The following is a 23,390-nucleotide window of genomic DNA, read 5'->3' as shown; positions in this document are numbered from 1 at the left end:
TCACTGGGATTTTTGCCCATTCTTCAAGGCAAAACTGCTCCAGCTCCTTCAAGTTGGATGGGTTCCGCTGGTGTACAGCAATCTTTAAGTCATACCACTGATTCTCAATTGGATTGAGGTCTGGGCTTTGACTAGGCCATTCCAAGACATTTAAATGTTTCCCCTTAAACCGCTCAAGTGTTGCTTTAGCAGTACGCTTAGGGTCATTGTCCTGCTGGAAGGTGAACCTCCGTCTCACTCTCAAATCTCTGGGAGACTGAAACAGGTTTCCCTCAAGAATTCTTGTGTATTTAGTGCCATCCATCATTCATTCAATTCTGACCCGTTTCCCAGTCCCTGTCGATGGAAAAACATCCCCACAGCATGATGCTGCCACCACCATGCTTCACTGGTGTTCGGTTTGCGCCAGACATAGCATTTTCGTTGATGATAAAGATATCATTTTTAGTCTCATCTGACAAGAGTATCTTCCATATTTTTAGTCACATGATCTCAGTGTATATATATATATATATACTGAGATCATGTGACAGATCATGTGACACTTAGATTGCACACAGGTGAACTTTATTTAACTAATTATTTGACTTCTGGAGGTAATTGGTTGCACCAGATCTTATTTAGGGGCTTCATAGAAAAGGGGGTGAGTACATATGCACGCACCACTTTTCCATTTAAATTATTATTTTTTAAACAAGTCATTTTTTTCACTTCATCAATTTGGACTATTTTGTGTATGTCCATTACATGAAATCCAAATCCAAACCCATTTAAATTACAGATTGTAACGTAACAAAATAGGAAAAACGCCAAGGGGGGTGAATACTTTCGCAAGGCACTGTATTCTGTAGATTTTAAATCAAGCTAATGCAGTTATGCACTAATTGCAGATCCGGGACAACCTGGGCATCAGTGTGGATAACCAGTCATCTCCTCCCCGCCCTGTCTTCATCCCTCCTCTCAGAATGCTGGCCTCCTGGCTCTTCAAGGTGAGTCAGCTGCTCAGAGGTCCACTGCATCTACACACATCACCTAACTATCAAAGACATGCATGTGGCTCTCCCTCTCGCCTCCTTTCTCCCTCCCCCCTCTCCCCCACAGGCCACCATGCTGCCATCAGAGTTCAAGATGGGGAAGCTGCAGGCCTATAAACTAATCTGTGAGATGATGACTAAGAACCAGGATGTGCTGCCCAACAGTGACTTCCTGGTCCATCTCTACCAAGTCATGCACAAGGGCTTCACCAGCGAGGACCAGGTAACACATGGACATTTTTTTCAGACACTGTTAGTTTTATACTAAGCAGGTTTCGGCTAATAATACATCTATTCAGTATGAGGGGTCCATGTGAGACAGGTATGGCCAAGAGGAAGCCTGACGAAGATCCACAGGGGTCGAAACATTGCCTCTCCTGTTTTCATGTGCTATTCTATGTTCCCTGTACTGTAAATGTGGAAACAACTTGATGTAGATTCCTGTAACTAAGGCCAGAAGAGGGAGCCATTATCAAACACAAGAGAATGGGACCGCTCTGGGAGTACAGCTTGGGACTGTTGCATTCTGTGGCTGTAGTTTCACTCATAAAAAGTACAAGGTTTGATTGCAAAAAAAAGTGGCGAGGTCTCAAGTTTTTACTGATGAGTGGGACCAAATGAAAGGTCAAGAGGGATGGTCCTGATTTCATATACAAAGGAAAGTCCCTCCTGATTGCCAGTCATATTAATATTTTTTTTAATGTAACCTTTATTTAACTAGGCGAGTCAGTTAAGAACAAATACTTATTTACAATGACGGGCTACCGGGGAACAGTAGGTTGGGCAGAATGACAGATTTTTTTCCTCGTCAGCTCAGGGATTTGATCCATCAACCTTTTGGTTACTGGCCCAACGCTCTAACCACTAGGCTACCTGCTGCCCCGTTCAAAAATTTGGAGTCACTTAGAAATGTCCTTGTTTTTTAAAGAATAGCACATTTTCTGTTGATTTAAAATAACATAAAATGTATCTGAATTACAGTGTAGACAAATTACTATTGTAGCTGGAAATGGCAGATTTTTAATGGAATATCTACATAGGCGTACAGAGGCCCATTATCAGCAACCATCACTCCTGTGTTCCAGTGGAACGTTGTGTTAGCTAATCCAAGTTTATAATTTTAAGACTAATTGATCATTAGAAAACCCATTTGCAATTATGTTAGCACAGCTGCAAACTGTTGTTCTGATTAAAAAAAGCAATAAAACTGGCTTTTAGACTAGTTGAGTATCTGGATCATCAGCATTTGTGGGTTCAATTACAGGCTCAAAATATCCAGAAACAAATAACTTTCTTCTGAAACTCGTCAGTCTATTCTTGTTCTGAGAGGTGACAAGAAACTGAATATCTCATACAACGCTGTGTACTACTCCCTTCACAATACAATGCTCTAACCAGGATAGAAAGAGGAGTGGGTGGCCCTGGTGCACAACTAATCAAGAGGACAAGTACATTAGTGTCTAGTTTGAGAAACAGACGCCTCACAAGTCCTCAACTGGCAGCGTCATTAAATAGTACCCGCCAAACACCAGTCTCAACGTCAACAGTGAAGAGGCGACTCCAGGATGCTGGCCTTCTAGGCAGAGCTCCTCTGTCCAGTCTCAACGTCAACAGTGAAGAGGTGACTCCGGGATGCTGGCCTTCTAGGCAGAGTTCATCTGTCCAGTCTCAACGTCAACAGTGAAGAGGTGACTCCGGAATGCTGGCCTTCTAGGCAGAGTTCATCTGTCCAGTGTCTGTTCATTTGCCCATCTTAATCTTTTCTTTTTATTGGCCAGTCTGAGATATGGCTTTTTCTTTGCAACTCTGCCTATAAGTCCACCTCCTCTTCACTGTTGACGTTGAGACTGGTGTTTTGCGGGTACTATTTAATGAAGCTGAAGGGCAGGTTTAAGCTACGGACAACGAACACAATTGCGTTTTATGGCAATTTGAATGCATAGAGATACCGTGACGAGACCCTGAGGCCCATTGTCGTGCCATTCATCCGCCGCCATTACCTCATGTTTTAGCAAGATAATGCACCGCCCCATGTCGCAAGGATCTGTACACAATTCCTGGAACCTGAAAATGTCCCAGTTCTTCCATAGCCTGCAATGTCACCCATTGAGCATGTTCGAGATGCTTTGGATCGACGTGTACAACAGCGTATCCAGCAACTTTGCACAGCCATTGAAGAGGAGTGGGACAACATTCAACAGGCCACAATCAACAGCCTGATCAACTCTATGTGAAGGAGATGTCGCGCTGCATGAGACAGATGGTGGTCACACCAGATACTGACTATTTATTGATCCAAGCCCCTACCTTTTTTTAAGGTATCTGTATTCCCAGTCATGTGAAATCCATAGATTAGGGCCTAATTTATTTATTTCATGTGACTGATTTCATTAAATGAACTGTAACTCAGTAAAATCTTTGAAAGTGTTGCGTTTGTACTTTTGTTCATTATAAAACATTTGAAAAGTAAATAAACATTTTAATATAAAAAATAAAAAAAATAGTTTAGTCCCCAAATGTGGGGGAGTGTAGGTGGGTTAAAAAAACACTAGATGGGGCTATAGCCAAAGGCTTCTCAGCTTTGTTGCATTGTCATTTCGAATCAAGAGCAGCAAGACGCAGTGCACTGTCAGAGGTACATGGCACATGCTTATTGTCATGTTCTTGTCATGTGTTGACATAGGTCCTGCTGATGATGACATTGCTTATGCATTAGCTTTACCCCTTTCACTTGTTCTGGACTAGCTAAGGTAAATGTGAGGAATGTTGATGAAGCTAGTAATGTATTGTGCGTAGGTAAGAGTCATCTGGGTTCACGCCAGTGTAGTCTTGCGTTTTTCTAGGCCTCTGCTCAGCTGGATCTCTCCAGACCTCTTGCTCTGTCGCCTCCTGCCAGCCGGTGGTGATGAGGGCACACTGTCCTCCTCTATCTAACCACACCCTGCCACCCTGCCTGGTTAGCTGGCTGGCTGCTCTAAAAACAGGAGAGGGAGTGAGTTGGAAAGAGATTGAAGGGGGGGGGGGGGGACTGTAAATAAATTATATTTTGTTTTTTTTCCCTTTGCCCACGGGTTTATATTGCTCCTTGGCAGCACGACAAGCTTATTAGAATGTTTTCCATGTCGTTAAGTAATGTTTGAGCTCCTGCCGTGTATTTGTGATTAATTATGGACTGACGTCTGTCGCGCTCCATTAGTGACACGTTGACCGGAGCTGGAGATGACCGGGGCCAGAGATGAGGGAGAGACTGGGGAGGAAGGGGAGCTCACGGGGAATGCGTTGTAGAGAAATGAGGGGGCCGGCCAGGAGGGACAGGGTGGCATTCTCCAGCTTTTGTTGTGCCTAAATATAATATGGGGCCTGGGCCGCCAGTGCTGAGCTGGCTGGGCGCTGGAGCGTGTTCAAATTGCCCGGAGAAAGAGTCCTCACGCCACACAATGGAGGGACAGCCCAGCCGCACGCCTGCTTTACATAACAATGTGCCTCTTACTCCATCCCCCCCTTCCTTCTTCCTCTATCCAACCTCCCCTGCAGTATCCCTCCCAAATCTACTGTTCTTCTCTCTTTAGTCTACTCTGTCCCACTCAAATTCTCCCTATCTATTTTCCCCATTTCTTTGTATTTTAATGGTCTGTCTAGTCTTGAAATGTTTAACAACAACAAAATACTCTGATTATACAATATTTAAGCACTGCACATGTTTGCAAATATAACATGACAGGGTTTTTTCACTAAAAAGGAGGGGCTATGAAGGAGGGTACATCCTCTCCTCCTGGCTGCCAATATCACTGATAGTGTCCAGTCTGTCTCTCTCGCGCGCGCGTGCAGTCTACCGAGTCTGCAGTAGCATTACCTTGGCCTTTGCACAATGGCAGTCATCTATTTAATAAGAGTGCTGTTCAGCCTACTGAAAAGTTGTTGCTTGTGCATTAAATGTGCTAGGGTTGTGTGAGCCAGTCATTAAATATCTCTCTAACACCTGCTCTCCCTGTGCAAAACCATCAGTTTCTCCCCCCCCCCCCCAATGTATCAGTGAAACAGGGATTGTTTCATCTGTGTAACGGCTGCCTGTGGAGAGAGAGGGAAATGTGACAGTTGAGTTGTGCTGCGGTTCAAAACCCAGCGGTTTAGTTGATGATTAAACCCTCCAAAAGCACCTCTCCACCTTGACATAGCCATACAGATCGGCACTACCTATTAACATGCCTGGACTGGGAAAACCCTGTTTTACAAACTCCTTCTGTGATAAGAACTGATAGTAGTGTCATGATGTCACTAATGACCAGTAAATGGGGAAATATTTCATTCCATGTAAGAAATGTGGGTTGTGTGCCTACCAAACACGGCAGAATGAAAGGGTTAAGAAGCCTCCTGTCAGGCTTGTATTAATGCACCTTTTGTTGAACAGAGCAGAGCAGGCCAATCCTACTGCCAACCCTCAGCCCTACTGCACGCAGCAGTGCTCAGATCTCTACTACCACACACTCCTTTCACATCCAGCTCCCTTTACTTACAGGCAGAATGGAAATACTTTGTAGGTTAATTGCTTCCCCTAAAATGCTAACTTCAGGCGATCAGCCGACATTACGCCTCTCAGAGGTCAAATACGGCAGAAATTAGGTTAAAATGGGCCTCCAAACCCAACGCTGCCACATCGCTATGTTTTGACTGGTTCCTTATTGCCTTTGTTTTTCTATTCCTATTTTATTTCCCCACTCTGTGTCTACAAAGGCTTCATTTGAGGGGATTCATGTTGGGAGGGGTTGGGGAGGAGTGTGTCGGGTGTTTGCTGAGGTGTACTGGGGTTTAGGACTCAGTGAGACACAAGGCCTCTGTTTGAACCACCTGATTTACACACGTTTACAGCTATCCTAAAGGCAGGTGTTCCTGGCCTGGACCTTGGCTGTGTACACACACACACACACACACACACACACAGTTAAGCAAACAATCCCCCCCTTATGTAGTTCTATTACATTATTATCTCAAGAATTTCAGTTCACTCCTGACATTTAAGGCAATGTGAGGTCTTCCATTGCAACCTATTTCAGTTCTTTATTAGACACAGTACTTTATGAATATACCCAATGCATGTTTTCAGTGTACTGTACTTTACTAGCAAACAGGGTAATGAGATGACAGTCCACCATTATTATTGTGAAGTGGTACATTCTGCCCACGTATACTTAAATCCCTCTTCAATACTTTTTTAATACTGTGTGTGTGTGTGTGTGTGTGTGTGTGTGTGTGTGTGTGTGCGCGCGCACGCGCGCTACTTTTGTTCCACCATTCCCCTTCCCTTGTGCTGTGTGATCAACCCATCTGCTGCCTCTTTCTTCCCCTCCCTTTTTCTCCATCCCTCATTCACACTCATTTTGTTTGTGTAAGATATGGACTGTGAAATGCTGTGCTCTCCTGAGTGCACTGTTGTCATATTTGTAGCAATTTGGGATGCACTACTATGCTATCATTCTTTTCCAGAGCTCAGTGTCTGTCCATTCCCCAAAATACACCCATCACAATATCAGGAATACATGCCACCTGCCTACAAAAGATATGGCTCTATGTTTAATGTAATGCTCATTCAATCCATCCATTGACCTAACCACCATGACCATCTGTGTTTGTGTTCCCTCTCAGGACGTTCTAAACACAGTGATCCGTTCCTGTTCCCCACGCTTCTTCTACCTGGGCCTGCCTGGCTTCACTATGCTGGTGGGAGACTTCATCACCGCTGCAGCACGCATCCTCAGCCACGACACCGCCGAGGTACACAGACACGCGCACACAGACACACAGGCAGGCTTACATCAAAGGTGGTGCAATATGTATTCAAATGTATTTAGGATCGCTAAACATATTCTGCTATACTTAATTTAGAAGTTCAGATTAGTGAGTTGAATGTACTACACAGTATTCAACTCCATGGAAACAACATATTCAGTGAGTTAAAGGACATAATGCTGCCGCTCCCGGGGGCTTTTCTCCCGGGGGCTTTTCTCCTGGGGGCTTTTCTCCTGGAGGCTTTTCTACTTTCTCCTGGAGGCTTTTCCTTCAAGAGAAATGTTTCATGCAACATAATCAGAGTTCTTTAGTGATGAGACAATGAATGTGTTATTTTCATCTGAAAGGCTCCGAGGATTGACGCACAGACTGTCCTTGGGTCGCTGGTCTGTTTTCCCAACCTCTACCTGCAGATTCCTCTACTGCAGACTGTTCCTGGAACTGATAACATCGTCGTTGGGAACGAGGACATTAAGGTATTCAGAGTTCTTACATTTACTTTGTCTTTTCAGTAAATACTCAGACAGCAAACTAATAAAAAAATTGTGTAGGAGTTAGAGTTCAAGTATCTTGATGAATAAAATGGACATTTTGGATGGTAGATGAAGTGGATTGTTCATCATTATGTCTTCTCTGCCCTCTCCTTTCAGGACTATCTGGTCAACATCTTACTGAAGACGGCACGGAATGAACCCTGTGAGGCAGCCAGGTATGAAAGGGATGGTTGTACAGAAGAAAGGTACAGTCGTGTGGAGGGAATGGGACTGATTGGATTCATGTTCAAATTTCTAAGAAATAGTATAATGAAATAAAATATTTATGATTTATTTGTGTAATGTAAGAAGAAAATGGAAAGGGGGTAATGCCACTTCAGAGATACAACATGAGTAAGAATGTAATTGTTCCCATAGCGTGCATCAGTATTCTCTCACTGGTCTCCTGTGTGTTCCAGGTGTATAGCTGTGTGTAGTCTGGGCCTGTGGGTATGTGAGGAACTGATGCAGAATAATATTCACCACCAGGTCAAGGATGCCATCAATGTACTGGGCGTAACACTAAAGGTGAGTGTGTTTATGTATCAGCGTCTATGTGAGTGACAAGGTGCTCAGTTGCGTGACTCCTGTACAGTGTGTTTTTGAAGACCTCTGCTCCCCTGTCTATCAGTGGATAGATGCAGAGAGAGTTTCCTGAGGGTTTTTGGGAAAAGAGCATGTGGTGTAATTTCCAGACCACTCGCTCTCAGTGGATGCAGGCCAATTTAAGCATTTAAGTTTCTTGCTAGTGCAATACCCCTCTAATGGAGCAGTATTCAATGCCCTGCCCAACCTGACGCACACATCCGGCTGGCCCAAAATAAAGGGGATGAGTGGGTGAATGGGGGGAGGGGTGCTTTTCTGAAAGCAGGTGCTGAAATCTCTGGATCTGTCTTTGTGTTGGGCCATTTTTGCAATCCTGCATTGTCTGCTCTTGTTACATGACAATAAGCATTCTGCTAGAAAACAGGGGACATTCTATTTCTGTGCCTTGAATTCCAGATCCCCTTTTTTAACAACACAACTGGGTCTGCCAATCGGTCCATAAACTTTAGTTTGAAAGAAAGTTTTTTGCAGAACCAAGACATTTTCATACCTTTTTCTGTTATGCCAGAGTCCCCATAATAGTTTTATACAATTACTCATCCTACTACGTTGTTGACTTCCCAGAACACCTTGAACCCTGATCTCTCGTGTACTGTCCGCTCTCTCTCGCACGCTCTCAATTCAATTCAACTCAAGGAGCTTTATTGGCATGGGAAACATAAACTCAGCAAAAAAAGAAACCTTTTTCAGGACCCTGTCTTTCAAAGATAATTCGTAAAAATCCAAATAACTTCACAGATCTTCATTGTAAAGAGTTTAAACACTGTTTCCCATGCTTGTTCAATGAACCATAAACAATTTATGAACATGCACCTGTGGAACGGTCGTTAAGACACTAACAGCTTACAGACGGTAGGCAATTAAGGTCACAGTTGTGAAAACTTAGGTCACTAAAGAGGTATTTCTACTGATTGAAAAACACCAAAAAGAAAGATGCCCAGGGTCCCTGCTCATCTGTGTGAACGTGCCTTAGGCATGTTGCAAGGAGGCATGAGGACTGCAGATGTGGCCAGGGCAATAAATTGCAATGCTATGAGACACCTAAGACAGCGCTACAGGGAGACAGGACGGACAGCTGATCGTCCTCGCAGTGGTAGACCACGTGTAACAACACCTGCACAGGATCGGTACATCCGAACACCTGCAGAACAGGTACAAGATGGCAACAACAACTGCCTGAGTTACACCAGGAACTTACAATCCCTCCATCAGTGCTCAGACTGTCCGCAATAGGCTGAGAGAGGATGGACTGAGGGCTGTAGGCCTGTTGTAAGGCAGGTCCTCACCAGACATCACCGGCAACAACGTCGCCTATGGGCACAAACCCACTGTTGCTGGACCAGACAAGACTGGCAAAAAGTGCTCTTTGACGAGTCGTGGTTTTGTCTCACCAGGGGTGATGGTCGGATTCACGTTTACCGTTGAAGGAATGAGCGTTACACCGAGGCCTGTACTCTGGAGTGGGATCAATTTGGAGGTGGAGGGTCCGTCATGGTCTGGGGCGGTGTGTCACAGCATCATCGGACTGAGCTTGTTGGCATTGCAGGCAATCTTAACGTTGTGTGTTACAGGGAAGACATCCTCCTCCCTCATGTGGTACCCTTCCTGCAGGCTCATCCTGACATGACCCTCTAGCATGATAATGCCACCATCCATACTGCTCGTTCTGTGCGCGATTTCCTGCAAGACCGGAATGTCAGTGTTTTACCATGGCCATCGAAGAGCCCGGATCTCAATCCCATTGAGCACGTCTGGGACCTGTTGGATCGGTGGGTGAGGGCTAGGGCCATTCCCCCCAGAAATGTCTGGGAACTTGCAGGTGCCTTGGTGGACGAGTGGGGTAACATCTCACAACAAGAACTGGTAAGTCTGGTGCAGTCCATGAGGAGGAGATGCACTGCAGTACTTAATGCAGCTGGTGGCCACACCAGACACTGACTGCTGCTTTTGATTTTGACCCCCCCCCCCCCCCCCCCCCCCTTTGTTCAGGGACACATTATTCAATTTCTGTTAGTCACGTGTGTGAACTTGTTCAGTTTATGTCTAAGTTGTTGAATCTTGTTATGTTCATATTTACACATGTTAAGTTTGCTGAAAATAAACGCAAAAAATTAACATTGCCAAAGCAAGTGAAGTAGATAATATACAAAAGTGAAATAAACAATAAAAATGAACAGTAATCATTTCACTCACAGAAGTTCCAAAAGAATAAAGACATTACAAATGTTGTGTAATGCATATATACAGTAATGTAACGATGTGCAAATGGTTAAAGCACAAAAGGGAAAATAAATCAACATAAATATGGGTTGTATTTACAATGGTTTTTGTTCTTCACTGGTTCCCTACTTGCTTGTGGCAACAGGTCACAAATCTTGCTGCTATGTTGGCACGCTGTGGTATTTCACCCAGTAGATATGGGAGTTTATCAAAATCCGGTTTGTTTTCAAATTCTTTGTGGACCTGTGTAATCTGAGGAAAATATGTATCTCATTTGGCAGGAGATTAGGAAGTGCAGCTCAGTTTCCTCGTCATTTTGTGGGCAGTGTGCACATAGACTGTCTTCTCTTGAGAGCCAGGTCTGCCTACCGTGGCCTTTCTCAATAGCAAGGCTATGCTTCGGAGTCTGTACATAGTCAAAGCTTTCCTTAAGTTTGGGTCAGTCACAGTGGTCAGGTATTCTGCCACTGTGTACTCTGGTTAGGGCTAAATAGCATTCTAGTTTGCTCTGTTTTTTGTTAATTACTTGACACATTGAAAATAATTATATTTTTGTTTTCTCATGATTTGGTTGGGTCTAATTGTGTTGCTGTCCTGGGGCTCTGTGGGGTGTGTTTGTGAACAGAGCCCCAGGACCTGCTTGCTTAGGGGACTCTTCTCCAGGTTCATCTCTCTGTATGTGAGAGATTTGTTATGGAACGGATGGATTTGCTTTGTTATGGAACGTTTGGGAATCGCTTCCTTTTAGGTTGTACAATTTAACGTTTCTTTTCTGGATTTTGATAATTAGCGGGTCTCTCTCTCTCGCTTGTCAGTTTGGGAACAAGGCTGTGGCTCATGTAGCCTGTGACCTGTTTCAGCTCCTCATCTCTCACTGGGAACACCTCCAGAGGCTAGAGCGCTCTCTCCCAAAGAAAATCATTGAGGTAGGATGACACGGCTCCCCCTCAGCTCACCTAACCATCTCCTTTTATCAGACATGCTATCTTCTTTAACTTGAGAAATATATAGAATCAACATGTCCCCTTATTTTTGTCCCATGCAGATCTTTGTGGCTACTATAGCATTTCTGTTGCCGAGCGCAGAGCACTCGGCAGTGGAGGCTGACAAAAAGGTACGGGGAAATTCTAAAGGACCCTTTTTTTCATAGGACACGAACACTTGCTACCTCTATCTGGGCCCGATTTGTGTCTTTTCTCCAGCTCTCGCTCTCTTTTTCTCCCTCCAGCCCTCCCGCTCTGTCCCTACCTCACTCGCACCCTCATCCCCATCCCTAGCTGTTTTATTGATTATCTTTGCATACAGTAGGCTTCATTGTGTGTGGAGGGTTCTGGGCTAATGGATAAGGCCTCTCCTCTCTTTGTATGACTCAGCTAATGGTGTCTCTACTGCTGTGCCTGCTGGACTGGTGCATGGCCATGCCCCTGAGTATGCTGCTGGAGCCCATCACCATGCCCGTGCTGGAGGACTCCGCATCCCACAAGGCCCCTCTGCTCGACTACATCTACAGGGTGGGTAACAGAGAGAGAATACAGTGTCAAAGTACTTTGTCTTACTTCCACCACAGACCTATTCAGATGTCCTATTCAACATTTAAAGTTTGTTCTATGACGCCTTGGAAATTAATTTTCCAATTTTTGTTTCCAGTTTCTACTGTTATGTGAGAATGCCCACCTAACCACCCCACCTGTTTGCTAATACACATGTAATACTCAAAAACATTCATTTATAACAGGTTTAGTTTTTTCTCGTCTTTTTATTTTGACCCATTAGGGGTTTGAAACCTTATTTAGAGATTTAAATGCTGAGGAAGAGCCTGAGCGTCAGGCTAAATTAATGAGGTGTTATTCATTGAAGGTTTGACAGATGTAGCCAAACAAACACCATCCATTATATGGATGTCACCCCTGATAAGAAATGGTCAAATTATTTAGATGTTTCTTTGTCCTCGTAATAAGCCTGGAACTACAAGCCTGTCTAGATTTTAATTGAATATTTCTTAAAATGACAGACTGCAGCTGCTATCTAGGAATTCAATGTTATTTGTTGATCTATTGTGCACATAACAGTAAAGTTTATAAAGCTATTCAATACTCAGTCTTTTCAGCTAGGCACTAATTTACATAGCAGTAAACCTCACAAAATGAATAAAGCAATTTGTCTTGTTTATGCATACTTTGTTCTGCTTCACTTCTGGATTTGTATCATATGTTTCCCTTAACAAATCAATGAGCAGATTACACTCAAGTGAGCCATTCACACAATGCCGAAGAAAGATGGGACATTTCTGCATCTCTGCTGAGGATTTGAACTTTTTGGTGTTTGTGTCTAACAGCACGAGGCTGGTCTGTGTAAAAGGCATGATTGCTCTGGACCTTATTGGTTCACTGGAGCTCCACTCCGGCTCCTCCATCTGCTCTCTGCCTCAGCAGCTGCACCCTCCCCTCGCTGTGCGTACGCGTGCGTGAGTGGTCTATTTGCTTGTGTGTATGTTTTTGTGCGTCTGTGAGTGAGTGTGCCTCTGTGCACATCTGCACGTATCCATGTTTGTTCGGGTGTGTGTTACCTTCCTGGAACTGTTGCTATGTGAGGTGCAGCCACTTAGTTGTCAAGCAAGCCAAATATTTTTTTTCTCCTCCACAGAGGAACCACTTTGGGGCTTTGGTGTGGCAGCTGGTTGGTTCTGGCCTTTTCACCATAAACTCTAATCCCCCCCCCCCCATGCCCAGAGGACTGTTAGGCATAATAATCCACATACTGTCTGCATTTCCCCACACAATACTGTTTCAGATGACAGAACCTGCGCCTCTCCTCTGAGCCTCAGCCAAGTGTGTATGTGTGTGTGTTGAATGGGATTAGCCATTCATTTACATGGACCAGCCTCCACAAAGGGTTTACCAAGTCCACCCACTCAGTGTAAGAGGCCCCACAGTTTGCTATTGTCTGATATGTCAGGCGTAGCTTCCAAGCACTTCTCTGCTTACAGCACACAGGTGTGTGTGTGTGTGTGTGTGTGTGTGTGTGTGTGTGTGTGTGTGTGGCAACATGAGCAGGGGGATAAAATCTTAATTAAATCAAACAGAGTAAACCTGTCCAATCAGTGTAATCAACTGACCCAGTGGGTCTTATCTAGTCCTGCCAACCCAACGGACTGATGCCGTACCATCTGTTATGCAGATCGATACACTCATCACAGGAGAAATGGATTAGTGGCAATAAAGAGCTTCTCTTCTCTTAGATGGCCGTCTCACCATGACAAACAGACCGTATATTCCTCCTCCGTATGTTCCTGAACCATTCGAAGTGCAATAAGCAATGCCTCGCTGATTATCTTCCATTCTTGCAACCTCTACATTGGAGATTACTGTATAATTTTCCTCTTACTTAGTAACTTACTTAGTCACTTCACCTGTGTTTCAGATACTGTAAGATCAGTGTTCAGCTATTCACTGGCTCCTGCTGTTGGTCAATGCCTCCACTGTTGCGTGCTTTAATCTCAGGCAGACTGGGTAGAGTGTCTGTTTGAGTGTGTGATGTACCTCATTTATGAGTCCCATGTGCTCGTTGATGCTGTGCAGCCAGCCACGCAAAGGAACAGTAGCAGTGACTGTATCCAAGGTTACCGCCACATGCAAGATTACCACATTACCACTGTTTTTCTCTTGTAGTTGCTTTAACTCACTAGGTGTTGACTCCTATTTTCAATCCTGTTTGGTAGGTGCTTCACTGTTGTGTCTCTGGCTCCAACCTGCACACCCAGCAGAGTCACTACCTCCTGAGCCTGTCTGACCTCTCCACTGACTACGACCCCTTCCTCATGCTGGGCCAGGTCAAAAATTCTGAGCCCCCGCCTTCACACACTGCTGCAGACTTTGGCAACCTGCTCACCGTTGCCGAAGGTAAGGAGACCTGAGACCTGACAACTGTCACTGCCCTCACCACTGTCACCCAACACAGCAGGAGACAGGATGGGCAGATGAGATGCCACCCAATTTAGTACCTGCTGTGTAGGAGATTGTTCTAGGGCTGACAGAGAAATTAAAGGAGGGCTGTGTACATTTGTGTGTTTGTGCGTTAGAGACGGTGCGTTTGTGCGTTAGAGACGGTGCGTTTGTGCGTTAGAGACGGTGCGTTTGTGCGTTAGAGACGGTGCGTTTGTGCGTTAGAGACGGTGCGTTTGAGCGTTAGAGACGGTGCGTTTGAGCGTTGGAATGCTTTCGAGTACCCTGTCATCCAAGTATTATTTGCCCAGCTGCCCCTGCTTGTTTTACATATTACTCTTCCTCATCCAGACCACACTCTTCCTCTCCCAAACCACCTGGGAAATGGGCAGTAAGGGGATTTACAGGGAGATGTAAGTTTTTAATAGGTAGCCTTCCATTTGGAGGTAGCTACTCTATTAAATGTTAATGTTTTGACCTAATATTGACTAGACTAACACATGGAATGGAATGTTTAAAGAGGTAGCCATTAGTGCTCTGCCCCAGGGAGAGGACCCATTATCAGAGACATCTAAAAATGTTATTTATGAGTGACCTTGTGGTGCCATTAGGTTATGTATTAGAGTATTTCTTTACAATGGCCGTTTCCTCCACTAATGTTTCAGAAGTCAGAAGTTTTTCTTTCAACCAAAAGAACATACCCATTGACGCAATGTTGGCTAAGCCCAGCTGAAATATCTAGCTTATGTCATTACTTTTCAGACAGCGCTACAAAGTCTAGATAGAAACTACAGAAGAGCAGCCAAAGAGCACTATGCATTCCCCTTGAGATCATATTGATTAAGTCTCATCAAAGGGCTTGTGTATCTCTAATGCAGCCTCTCTAAAGAGCTTTCTCCACTTTGATGAGGGATGATGGTATTGATAGCACTGTCACAATGCGGAGCGCATCTTCTTGTTTTTTCCCCCCATCGTAACTCTTTCATTTTGGAATAGTTCTGAGCATTTAAATCAATCTGATTCAGGGAGCAGCACTCTATTCACCGTGCTGTAAAGACCTGCTCCTCATTAGCACTTTGCCAGTCTTTTCTCTCCGCCCATTGTAGCAGACTCAATGGCCTTTTCAAAGTTGTCTCCCATGATTAGATGCTACCTACTTATTTATGGCAGAGGTGTGTTGGCCGTAACCGTTGTGAGAAATGAAAAACAACGCTATTAGTTATTATGAAGGAAAAGCTAGCTTTGTGTGAAAAGGCCAGAGAATTGAGAACTGCTTCATAAATTTACTATAGTTTATAAGGATCCCCTTTAGCTGTTGCACATTAGCTGTTGCACATTAGCTGTTGCACATTAGCTGTTGCACATTAGCTGTTGCACATTAGCTGTTGCACATTAGCTGTTGCACAGTACGAAAAAAATTATGAAAATATACATGTAAAATGCACATGCAGCAGCTACTCTTCCTGGGGTCCACACAAAACATCAAAAACATGAGTGCATACAATACATGACAAAGTACATGTGCTGGGTCTTGACTTCCCTGTATAAAATACATGTAAATGGGGGGGTTATTTACAGGGTTAACTAAATGATTTGTCTCTCAGGATGTCTTTGGACCATCTTATTCCTGTTCTCCTCTTGCCTCCAGAGAAAAAAAGACGGAATATGGAGCTCATCCCTCTGACGGCGCGGATGATCATGACACACCTTGTGAACCACCTGGGCCACCATCCCCTCAGTGGTGGCCCCGCCCTCCTGCACAGCCTGGTCAGTGAGAACCACGACAACCCCTTTGTGGAGTCATCAGAACTCTCCTCTGAGGTGTTCAAGAGCCCCAATCTGCAGCTGTTTGTGTTCAACGACAGCACCCTGGTGTCCTACCTCCAGGTACCCTCGGAGCCCTCTGGTCCAGGGGAACCCTATGACAACTCCTCCCAGGTACGAGTCATCGTCAGGGACATCTCTGGAAAGTACTCCTGGGACGGAGGGGTCCTCTACCGCACGCAGGAGGGAGTCAACGGCATGCATCAGAGGACCTCAGACCCCTCCAACCACTCCACCACCAAGCCTACCTCACCAGGCACCTCAGACCCTTTCAACCACTCCACCACCAAGCCCACCTCACCAGGCACCTCAGACCCTTCCAACCACTCCACCACCAAGCCCACCTCACCAGGCACCTCAGACCCCTACAACCACTCCACCACCAAGCACACCTCACCAGGCACCTCAGACCCCTACAACCACTCCACCACCAAGCCCACCTCACCAGGCACCTCAGACCCCTACAACCACTCCACCACCAAGCCCACCTCACCAGGCACCTCCGAGCGCTCCAACCCCCCTGGCTGGGACTCCCAGTCAGGCTGTGATGAGGAGGAGGTAGATGGCCTGGACCAGCTCCTAGAAGACCTGGGATACAGCAGCCCTGAGTGCCTGCCCCAGCCCCGGCTGAGGCTCAACCAGCCAGCCCCCTCTCCCTGTGGAATGAACCTGGAGCAGGAGGGGGCCATCATGGAGGCCATCCTCAGGCAGATGCAGCAGGAGGAGGAGCAGATGAAGAGGTGGAACGCAGACGTGAGCGTCAAGGCCACCGGCCAGAGAGAACCCGCTCACCAGGAGCCCAAAGCTCTCTTCTACTTCTGCAGACTGCTACTCAACGACCTGGGTATGAACTCATGGGACCACAGGTACAGAGCAAAGCACAACACCACCACATCCACAGCTGTAGACTAGTTAGAAGAATACCTCACAGAGAGAGAGAAAGTGGGAGAGAAAAAGTACAAGGAACTCCTGGCAGGGTGTGTTGTGTTAATCTGCTCTCCACAGGGAAACCGTGCCCAACTGTAGATTAGTAATGGTCTCGGAGCTCAATTTAAACCTGTTTGCACCTGTTACTTGTCAGACCAAAAGTTAAACATGAAGCTTTCCTATCCTACTTTCAATCTGCTTTTTACCATTCAAAAAATAGCATGCACTGGTACACTGGTACATATGAAGTGCCATCTGGATGCTTTTCAAGTTCAAATTTGTTAATTACTTTTCAGGAAAAGCTTTCATCTCCTGAAGAAGAACTCAAAACTTTTGAGAGAACTGAAGAATTTGGATTCCAGGCAGTGGTATGTTCCTGTACACTGATTATTTAGGGCCTCTTCAGCACACACTGTATCCCTAGGTAACATTGCCATGTATGATTTGCTTCTTGTTCGGCATAAAAGGAACTTACTGAATCTCTAAGCAAGACCTTTTGAACAAACCATCCTAGATTTCACCTAGGTATTCTAGCTAAGCCTGAAATATTGCGGCGTTCCATGTCCGTCATTACTCTGAACCTACGCCTGCTAATGAAGATTCTCTTCCTCTAAATCAGTAAAGATCACACTCTCAAGGCGACGCGTATTAAAACTGCTTCACTCTGCCCTCCCCTCCTCTCCTCCTAATCTACACCATCTCGAGCTGATCACAGCTAGGCAGTACTCACGCACAGCGATCAATAGGCACTTCACACTGCTAATGACTGGGGCTTATTAAAGAATGCCCCCAGGATTTTGCCAGACAAGGCAACCTGTGTCGAAGCATCCAAAATGCCCCCAATTTAACACAGCACCATGCTCCGCCATGACAACGGTAAAGCGCAGGGGTGGAACTCTGTGTCTGCTCTTGTTTTGTTTGTCACATGACGGGGGGGAGGGCAGTAAACACATATACTATTGTACACTAACTCTTAAGAATCTTCATTAGTGGGCTTAGGTTAGCCTAGTGGTTAGAGCGTTGGGCCAGTAACTGAAAGGTTGCTTGATCAAATCCCTGAGCTGACAAGGTCAAAATCTGTCATTCTGCCCCTGAACAAGGGAGTTAACCCACTGTTCCCTGGTAGGTCGTCATGGTAAATAAGAATTTGTTCTTAACTGACTTGCCTAGTTAAATAAAGGTTACATTTTTTTTTTTATTAACCGTATTTGCTACAATTACTTTTTGGAATTTGCACAGTATTGTTTGGAGATGTATGTTTGACAGCCTGGTCTCAGAGCAAAGCATATGATATTTTACTAAAATCAGTGGCACTCAGATTTAGTATGATATGTTACGTTCGATAGGACAGTAGGTTACTTGAATGTCTAGCAACCCAAAGGTTATGTTCGAATCTCATCACAAACAACTTTAGCATTTTAGCTAATTAGCAACTTTGTAACTAGGAAAGGGAAAGGGGGATACCTAGTCAGTTAACTGCTTACTGCTTTTCCCTACTTTGCAACCTCTTAGCATGTTAGCTAACCTTTCCCTTAACTTTAACCTAAATCCTAACCCTGCAATTCATATTATATTGAATGACTGCTATTACATTTGTAGGCCAATGTAACCTAACGTAAAGTAATATTTCATACTAAATTAAGTGCCACAGATTTCAGCCAAATATAATTTGTTTTGCTTTTGAGACCAGGTTACGTTTGGTGGTGCGTAGTTCACATTTCAGAGCACGCCCATCTTAACTGGGATGAGTGTGGAGGTAGGCACTAAGAACAGTGTAGCTTCGCTAGGTCCATTGTTCTAACGACAGGTCTGTGTGTTTGTCTTAACAGCAGGGAGACACACAAGATCGCTGTGTTCTACATCGGGGAGGGTCAGGAGGACAAATGCTCCATCCTGTCCAACAGCGCAGGCAGTCAGACCTACGAGGATTTTGTGTCTGGCCTGGGATGGGAGGTACACACACACACACACACACACACACCCCTGCGGCAGGGTTTCCATTAGGAAATTGTGGCGCTGGACATTTGACTGGCAGCATTTTAATTTAACGGACATTTGAGAAATTTACCGGACCCATGTGCATTGGGTGCATAACTCTGATTAGTGCGTCCACCCATGGTGCTCATGATGACATAAATCATATTTAGATGATGGTCATTCATATTAACAGAACATGCAACAATGTGCAGGCCTTACTGAGTTATGATGGGCACTTTGAAGTTAAGAATAACTGTCCACATTTACTTTTCCTCGGCCAATAAGATGAGTAACAAACAGCAAAATCACTACCTATGTCAATCTACTATCACCCATAGTAGAAAAGTGTACCTATTCTATTGGTCAGCTTGTCGAGAAAGAAATGGCCTAATCCAAACAGACTCTGGGACAGTTTTGAGACGATAGATCCCAGATTCATACAACCAGTATGCCTTAAAATGTTGATAAACTTTTATTTCTTCAGATAATAAAAGGACAGCAATAATGCAATTAGTGGGAAAATACCATTGTCAATAGCACACAATAGCACCATGCGAGTGGTTTCATGTAACAGATGAAAATATCCATTAGAAATTTAGAAAGAGGGGAGATGTAATATGCAACAACTAGCATGGGTTGCTAATATGACTACGATTGTGCCTTTGGCTCCTGGACAATGAAAGAAAGTTGATTAGAAAATAATTGCCTCCACGGATGTGGTCTGATTTTGGCTAGGCTACTTTGATGCAAGGTAAGACATGCCTCATAATATGTAGTAAAATGTATATGTTTTCCGACCGCGTACTGCCTCCAGCTCATTGTAAAGTGGTGTGCGACGAGCTGATTTTTTTCACCTTTATTTAACCAGGTAGGCAAGTTGAGAACAAGTTCTCATTTACAATTGCTACCTGCTCAAGATAAAGCAAAGCAGATTCGACACATACAACAACACAGAGTTACACATGGAGTAAATCAAACATACAGTCAATAATACAGTAGAAAAATAAGTCTATATACAATGTGAGCAAGTGAGGTGAGAAGGGAGGTAAAGGCAAAAAAAGGCCATGGTGGCGAAGTAAATACAATATAGCAAGTAAAACACTGGAATGGTTGATTTGCAGTGGAAGTATGTGCAAAGTAGAGATAGAAATAATGGGGTGCAAAGGAGCAAAATAAATAAATACAGTAGGGAAAGAGGTAGTTGTTTGAGCTAAATTATAGATGGGCTATGCACAGGGGCAGTAATCTGTGAGCTGCTCTGACAGCTGGTGCTTAAAGCTAGTGAGGAAGATAAGTGTTTCCAGTTTCAGAGGTTTTGTAGTTCATTCCAGTCATTGGCAGCAGAGAACTGGAAGGATAGGCGGCCAAAGGAAGAATTCATTTTGGAGGTGACCAGAGAGAAATACCTGCTTGAGCACGTGTTACAGGTGGGTGCTGCTATGGTGACCAGCGAGCTGAGATAAGGCAGGGCTTTATGAGTATGAAGCGGGGGCCAGCCAACGAGAGCGTACAGGTCGCAGTGGTGGGTAGTATATGGGGCTTTGGTGACAAAACGGATGGCACTGTGATAGACTGCATCCAATTTATTGAGTAGGGTATTGGAGACTATTTTGTAAATGACATCGACGAAGTCGAGGATTGGTAGGATGGTCAGTTTTACAAGGGTATGTTTGGCAGCATGAGTGAAGGATGCTTTGTTGCGAAATAGGAAGCCAATTCTAGATTTATCTTTGGATTGGAGATGTTTGATGTCTGTTTGATGTCTGGAAGAAGTGTTTACAGTCTAACCAGACCTAGGTATTTGTAGTTGTCCACATATTCTAAGTCAGAGCCGTCCAGAGTAGTGATGTTGGACAGGCGGGCAGGTGCATGCAGCGATCGGTTGAAGAGCATTTATTTAGTTTTACTTGTATTTAAGAGCAATTGGAGGCCACGGAAGGACAGTTGTATGGCATTGAAGCTCGCCTGGAGGGTTGTTAACACAGTGTCCAAAGAAGGGCAAGAAGTATACAGAATGGTGTCGTCTGCGTAGAGGTGGATCAGAGACTCACCAGCAGCAAGAGCGACATCATTGATGTATACAAAGAAGAGTCAGTCGAAGAATTTAACCATGTGGCACCCCCATACAGACTGCCAGAGGTCCAGACAACAGACCCTCCGATTTGACACACTGAACTCTATCAGAGAAGTAGTTGGTGAACCAGGCAATGCAATCATTTGAGAAACCAATGCTGTCGAGTCTGCCGATGAGGATGTGGTGATTGACAAAGTCGAAAGCCTTGGCCAGATCAATGAATATGGCTGCACAGTATTGTTTCTTATCGATGGCAGTTATGATATTGTTTAGGACCTTGATCGTGGCTGAGGTGCACCCATGACCAGCTCTGAAACCCGATTGCATACCAGAGATGGGTGGGATATGGAAATGGTCGGTAATCTGTTTGTTGACTTGGCTTTCGAAGGGTAGGATAGATTTAGGTCTGTAGCAGTTTGGGTCAAGAGTGTCCCCCCCTTTGAAGAGGGTGATGGCCGCAGCTGCTTTCCAATCTTTAGGAATCTCAGATAACACTAAAGCAAGGTTGAACAGGCTAGTAATAGGGGTGGCAACAATTTCGGCAGATAATTTTAGAAAGAAAGTATCCAGATTGTCTAGCCCAGCTGATTTGTAGGGGTCCAGATTTTGCAGTTCTTTCAGAACATCAGCTGACTGGATTTGGGAGAAGGAGAATTGGGTAAGGCTTGGGCAAGTTGCTTTGGGGGGTGCCGTGCTGTTGACCGGGGTAGGGGTAGCCAGGTGGAAAGCATGGCCAGCCGTAGAAAATGCTTGTTGAAATTCTCAATTATAGTGGTTTTGTTGGTGGTGACAGTGTTTCCTATCTTCAGTGCAGTGGGCAGCTGGGAGGAGGTGTTCTTATTCTCCATGGACTTTACAGTGTCCCAGAACTTTTTTGAGTTTGTGTTGCAGGAAGCAAATTTATGCTTGAAAAAGCTAGCCTTGGCTTTTCTAACTGCCTGTGTATATTGGTTTCTAGCTTCCCTGAAAAGTTGCATATCACGGGGGCTGTTCGATGCAAATGCAGAACGCCATAGGATGTTTTTGTGTTGGTGAAGGGCAGTCAGGTCTGGAGAGAACCAAGGGCTATATCTGTTCCTGGTTCAAAATTTCTTGAATGGGGCATGCTTATTTAAGGCATATTTTTTTTTTAAATAACAAGGCGTCCTCTACTGACGAGACGAGATCAATATCCTTCCAGGATACCCCGGCCAGGTCGATTAGAAAGGCCTGCTCGCTGAAGTGTTTCAGTGAGCGTTTGACAGTCATGAGTGGAGGTCATTTGACCGCTGACCCATTACGGATGCAGGCAATGAGGCAGTGATCGCTGAGATCTTGGTTGAAAACAGCAGAAGTGTATTTAGAGGGCAAGTTGGTTATGATGATATATATGAGGGTGCCCGTGTTTACGGCTTTGGGGTAACCTGGTAGGTTCATTGATCATTTGTGTGAGATTGAGGGTGGCTGGGTTGTTAAGCATGTTCCCGTTTAGGTCGCCTAGCAGCACGAGCTCTAAAGATAGATGGGGGGCAATCTGTTCACAAATGGTGTCCAGAGCACAGCTGGGGGCAGAGGTTGGTCTATAGCAGGCTGCAACGGCGAGAGACTTGTTTTTAGAGAGTTGGATTTTTAAAAGTAGAAGTTCAAATTGTTTGAGTACAGACCTGGATAGTAGAACAGAACACTGCAGGCTATCTTTGCAGTAGATTGCAACACCGCCCCTTTTGGCAGTTCTATCTTGTCTGAAAATGTTGTAGTTAGGGATGAAGATTTCAGAATTTTGGGTGGTTTTCCTAAGCCAGGATTCAGACACGGCTAGAACCTCCGGGTTGGCAGAGTGTGCTATAGCAGTGAATAAAACAAACTTAGGGAGGAGGCTTCTAATGTTAACATGCATGAAACCAAGGCTATTACTGTTACAGAAGTCATCAAAAGAGAGCGCCTGGGGAATAGGAGTGGAGCTAGGCACTGCAGGGCCTGGATTCACCTCTACTTCACCAGAGGAGGAGTAGGATAAGGGTACGGCTAAAAGCTATCAGAATTGGTCGTCTAGAACGTCTGGAACAGAGAGTAAAAGGCGATAAAATAGCTTCAAGGTATAATGTACAGACAAAGGTATGGTAGGATATGAATACAGTGGAGGTAAACCTAGGCATTGAGTGATGATGAGAGAGATATTGTCTCTAGAAACATCATTGAAACCAGGTGATGTCATCGCATGTGTGGGTTGTGGAACTGAAAGGTTGGTTAAGGTTTAATGAGCAGGGCTAGAGGCTCTACAGTGAAATAAGCCAATAAACACTTACCAGAATAGCAATGGACAAGGCATATTGACATTGAGAGGCATGCTTAGTCGAGTGATCAAAAGGGTCCAGTGAGTAGTGAGGTTGGTTGGGGTCACGGCGATTCAGACAGCTAGTCGAGCCATGGGTAGCAAGCTAGCATAGGATGGAGGTCTGTTTTTAGCCACCTTGTGCATTTCCGTCGGTAG

The 23,390-nt window shown here is 44.8% G+C and overlaps 1 protein-coding gene across 6 annotated transcripts in view; it reads left to right on the top strand.

Moving 5' to 3' along the window:
* The window catches only part of LOC110498370 (ral GTPase-activating protein subunit alpha-2), a 181,871-nt gene that overhangs the window by 95,688 nt on the left and 62,793 nt on the right, over positions 1-23,390 (top strand). For all 6 annotated transcript variants that reach the window (XM_090211419.1, XM_090211421.1, XM_090211420.1 and 3 more), the window contains 13 exons: positions 891-989; positions 1,102-1,257; positions 6,675-6,803; positions 7,166-7,294; positions 7,469-7,527; positions 7,771-7,879; positions 10,993-11,103; positions 11,223-11,291; positions 11,551-11,688; positions 13,896-14,076; positions 15,767-16,808; positions 17,166-17,237; positions 18,699-18,822. In XM_090211419.1, the coding sequence (XP_090067545.1) occupies positions 891-989; positions 1,102-1,257; positions 6,675-6,803; positions 7,166-7,294; positions 7,469-7,527; positions 7,771-7,879; positions 10,993-11,103; positions 11,223-11,291; positions 11,551-11,688; positions 13,896-14,076; positions 15,767-16,808; positions 17,166-17,237; positions 18,699-18,822 (2,418 nt within the window). The remainder of the gene's footprint in view (positions 1-890; positions 990-1,101; positions 1,258-6,674; positions 6,804-7,165; positions 7,295-7,468; positions 7,528-7,770; positions 7,880-10,992; positions 11,104-11,222; positions 11,292-11,550; positions 11,689-13,895; positions 14,077-15,766; positions 16,809-17,165; positions 17,238-18,698; positions 18,823-23,390) is intronic.

The sequence above is a fragment of the Oncorhynchus mykiss genome, chromosome 19, assembly GCF_057628025.1.
Source record: "Oncorhynchus mykiss isolate SJ-2025 chromosome 19, ASM5762802v1, whole genome shotgun sequence".
In the NCBI taxonomy this organism is placed as follows: Eukaryota; Metazoa; Chordata; class Actinopteri; order Salmoniformes; family Salmonidae; genus Oncorhynchus; species Oncorhynchus mykiss.
Note: the sequence above shows the minus strand (reverse complement) of the source record. Positions and strands in the feature narration are given on the sequence as shown.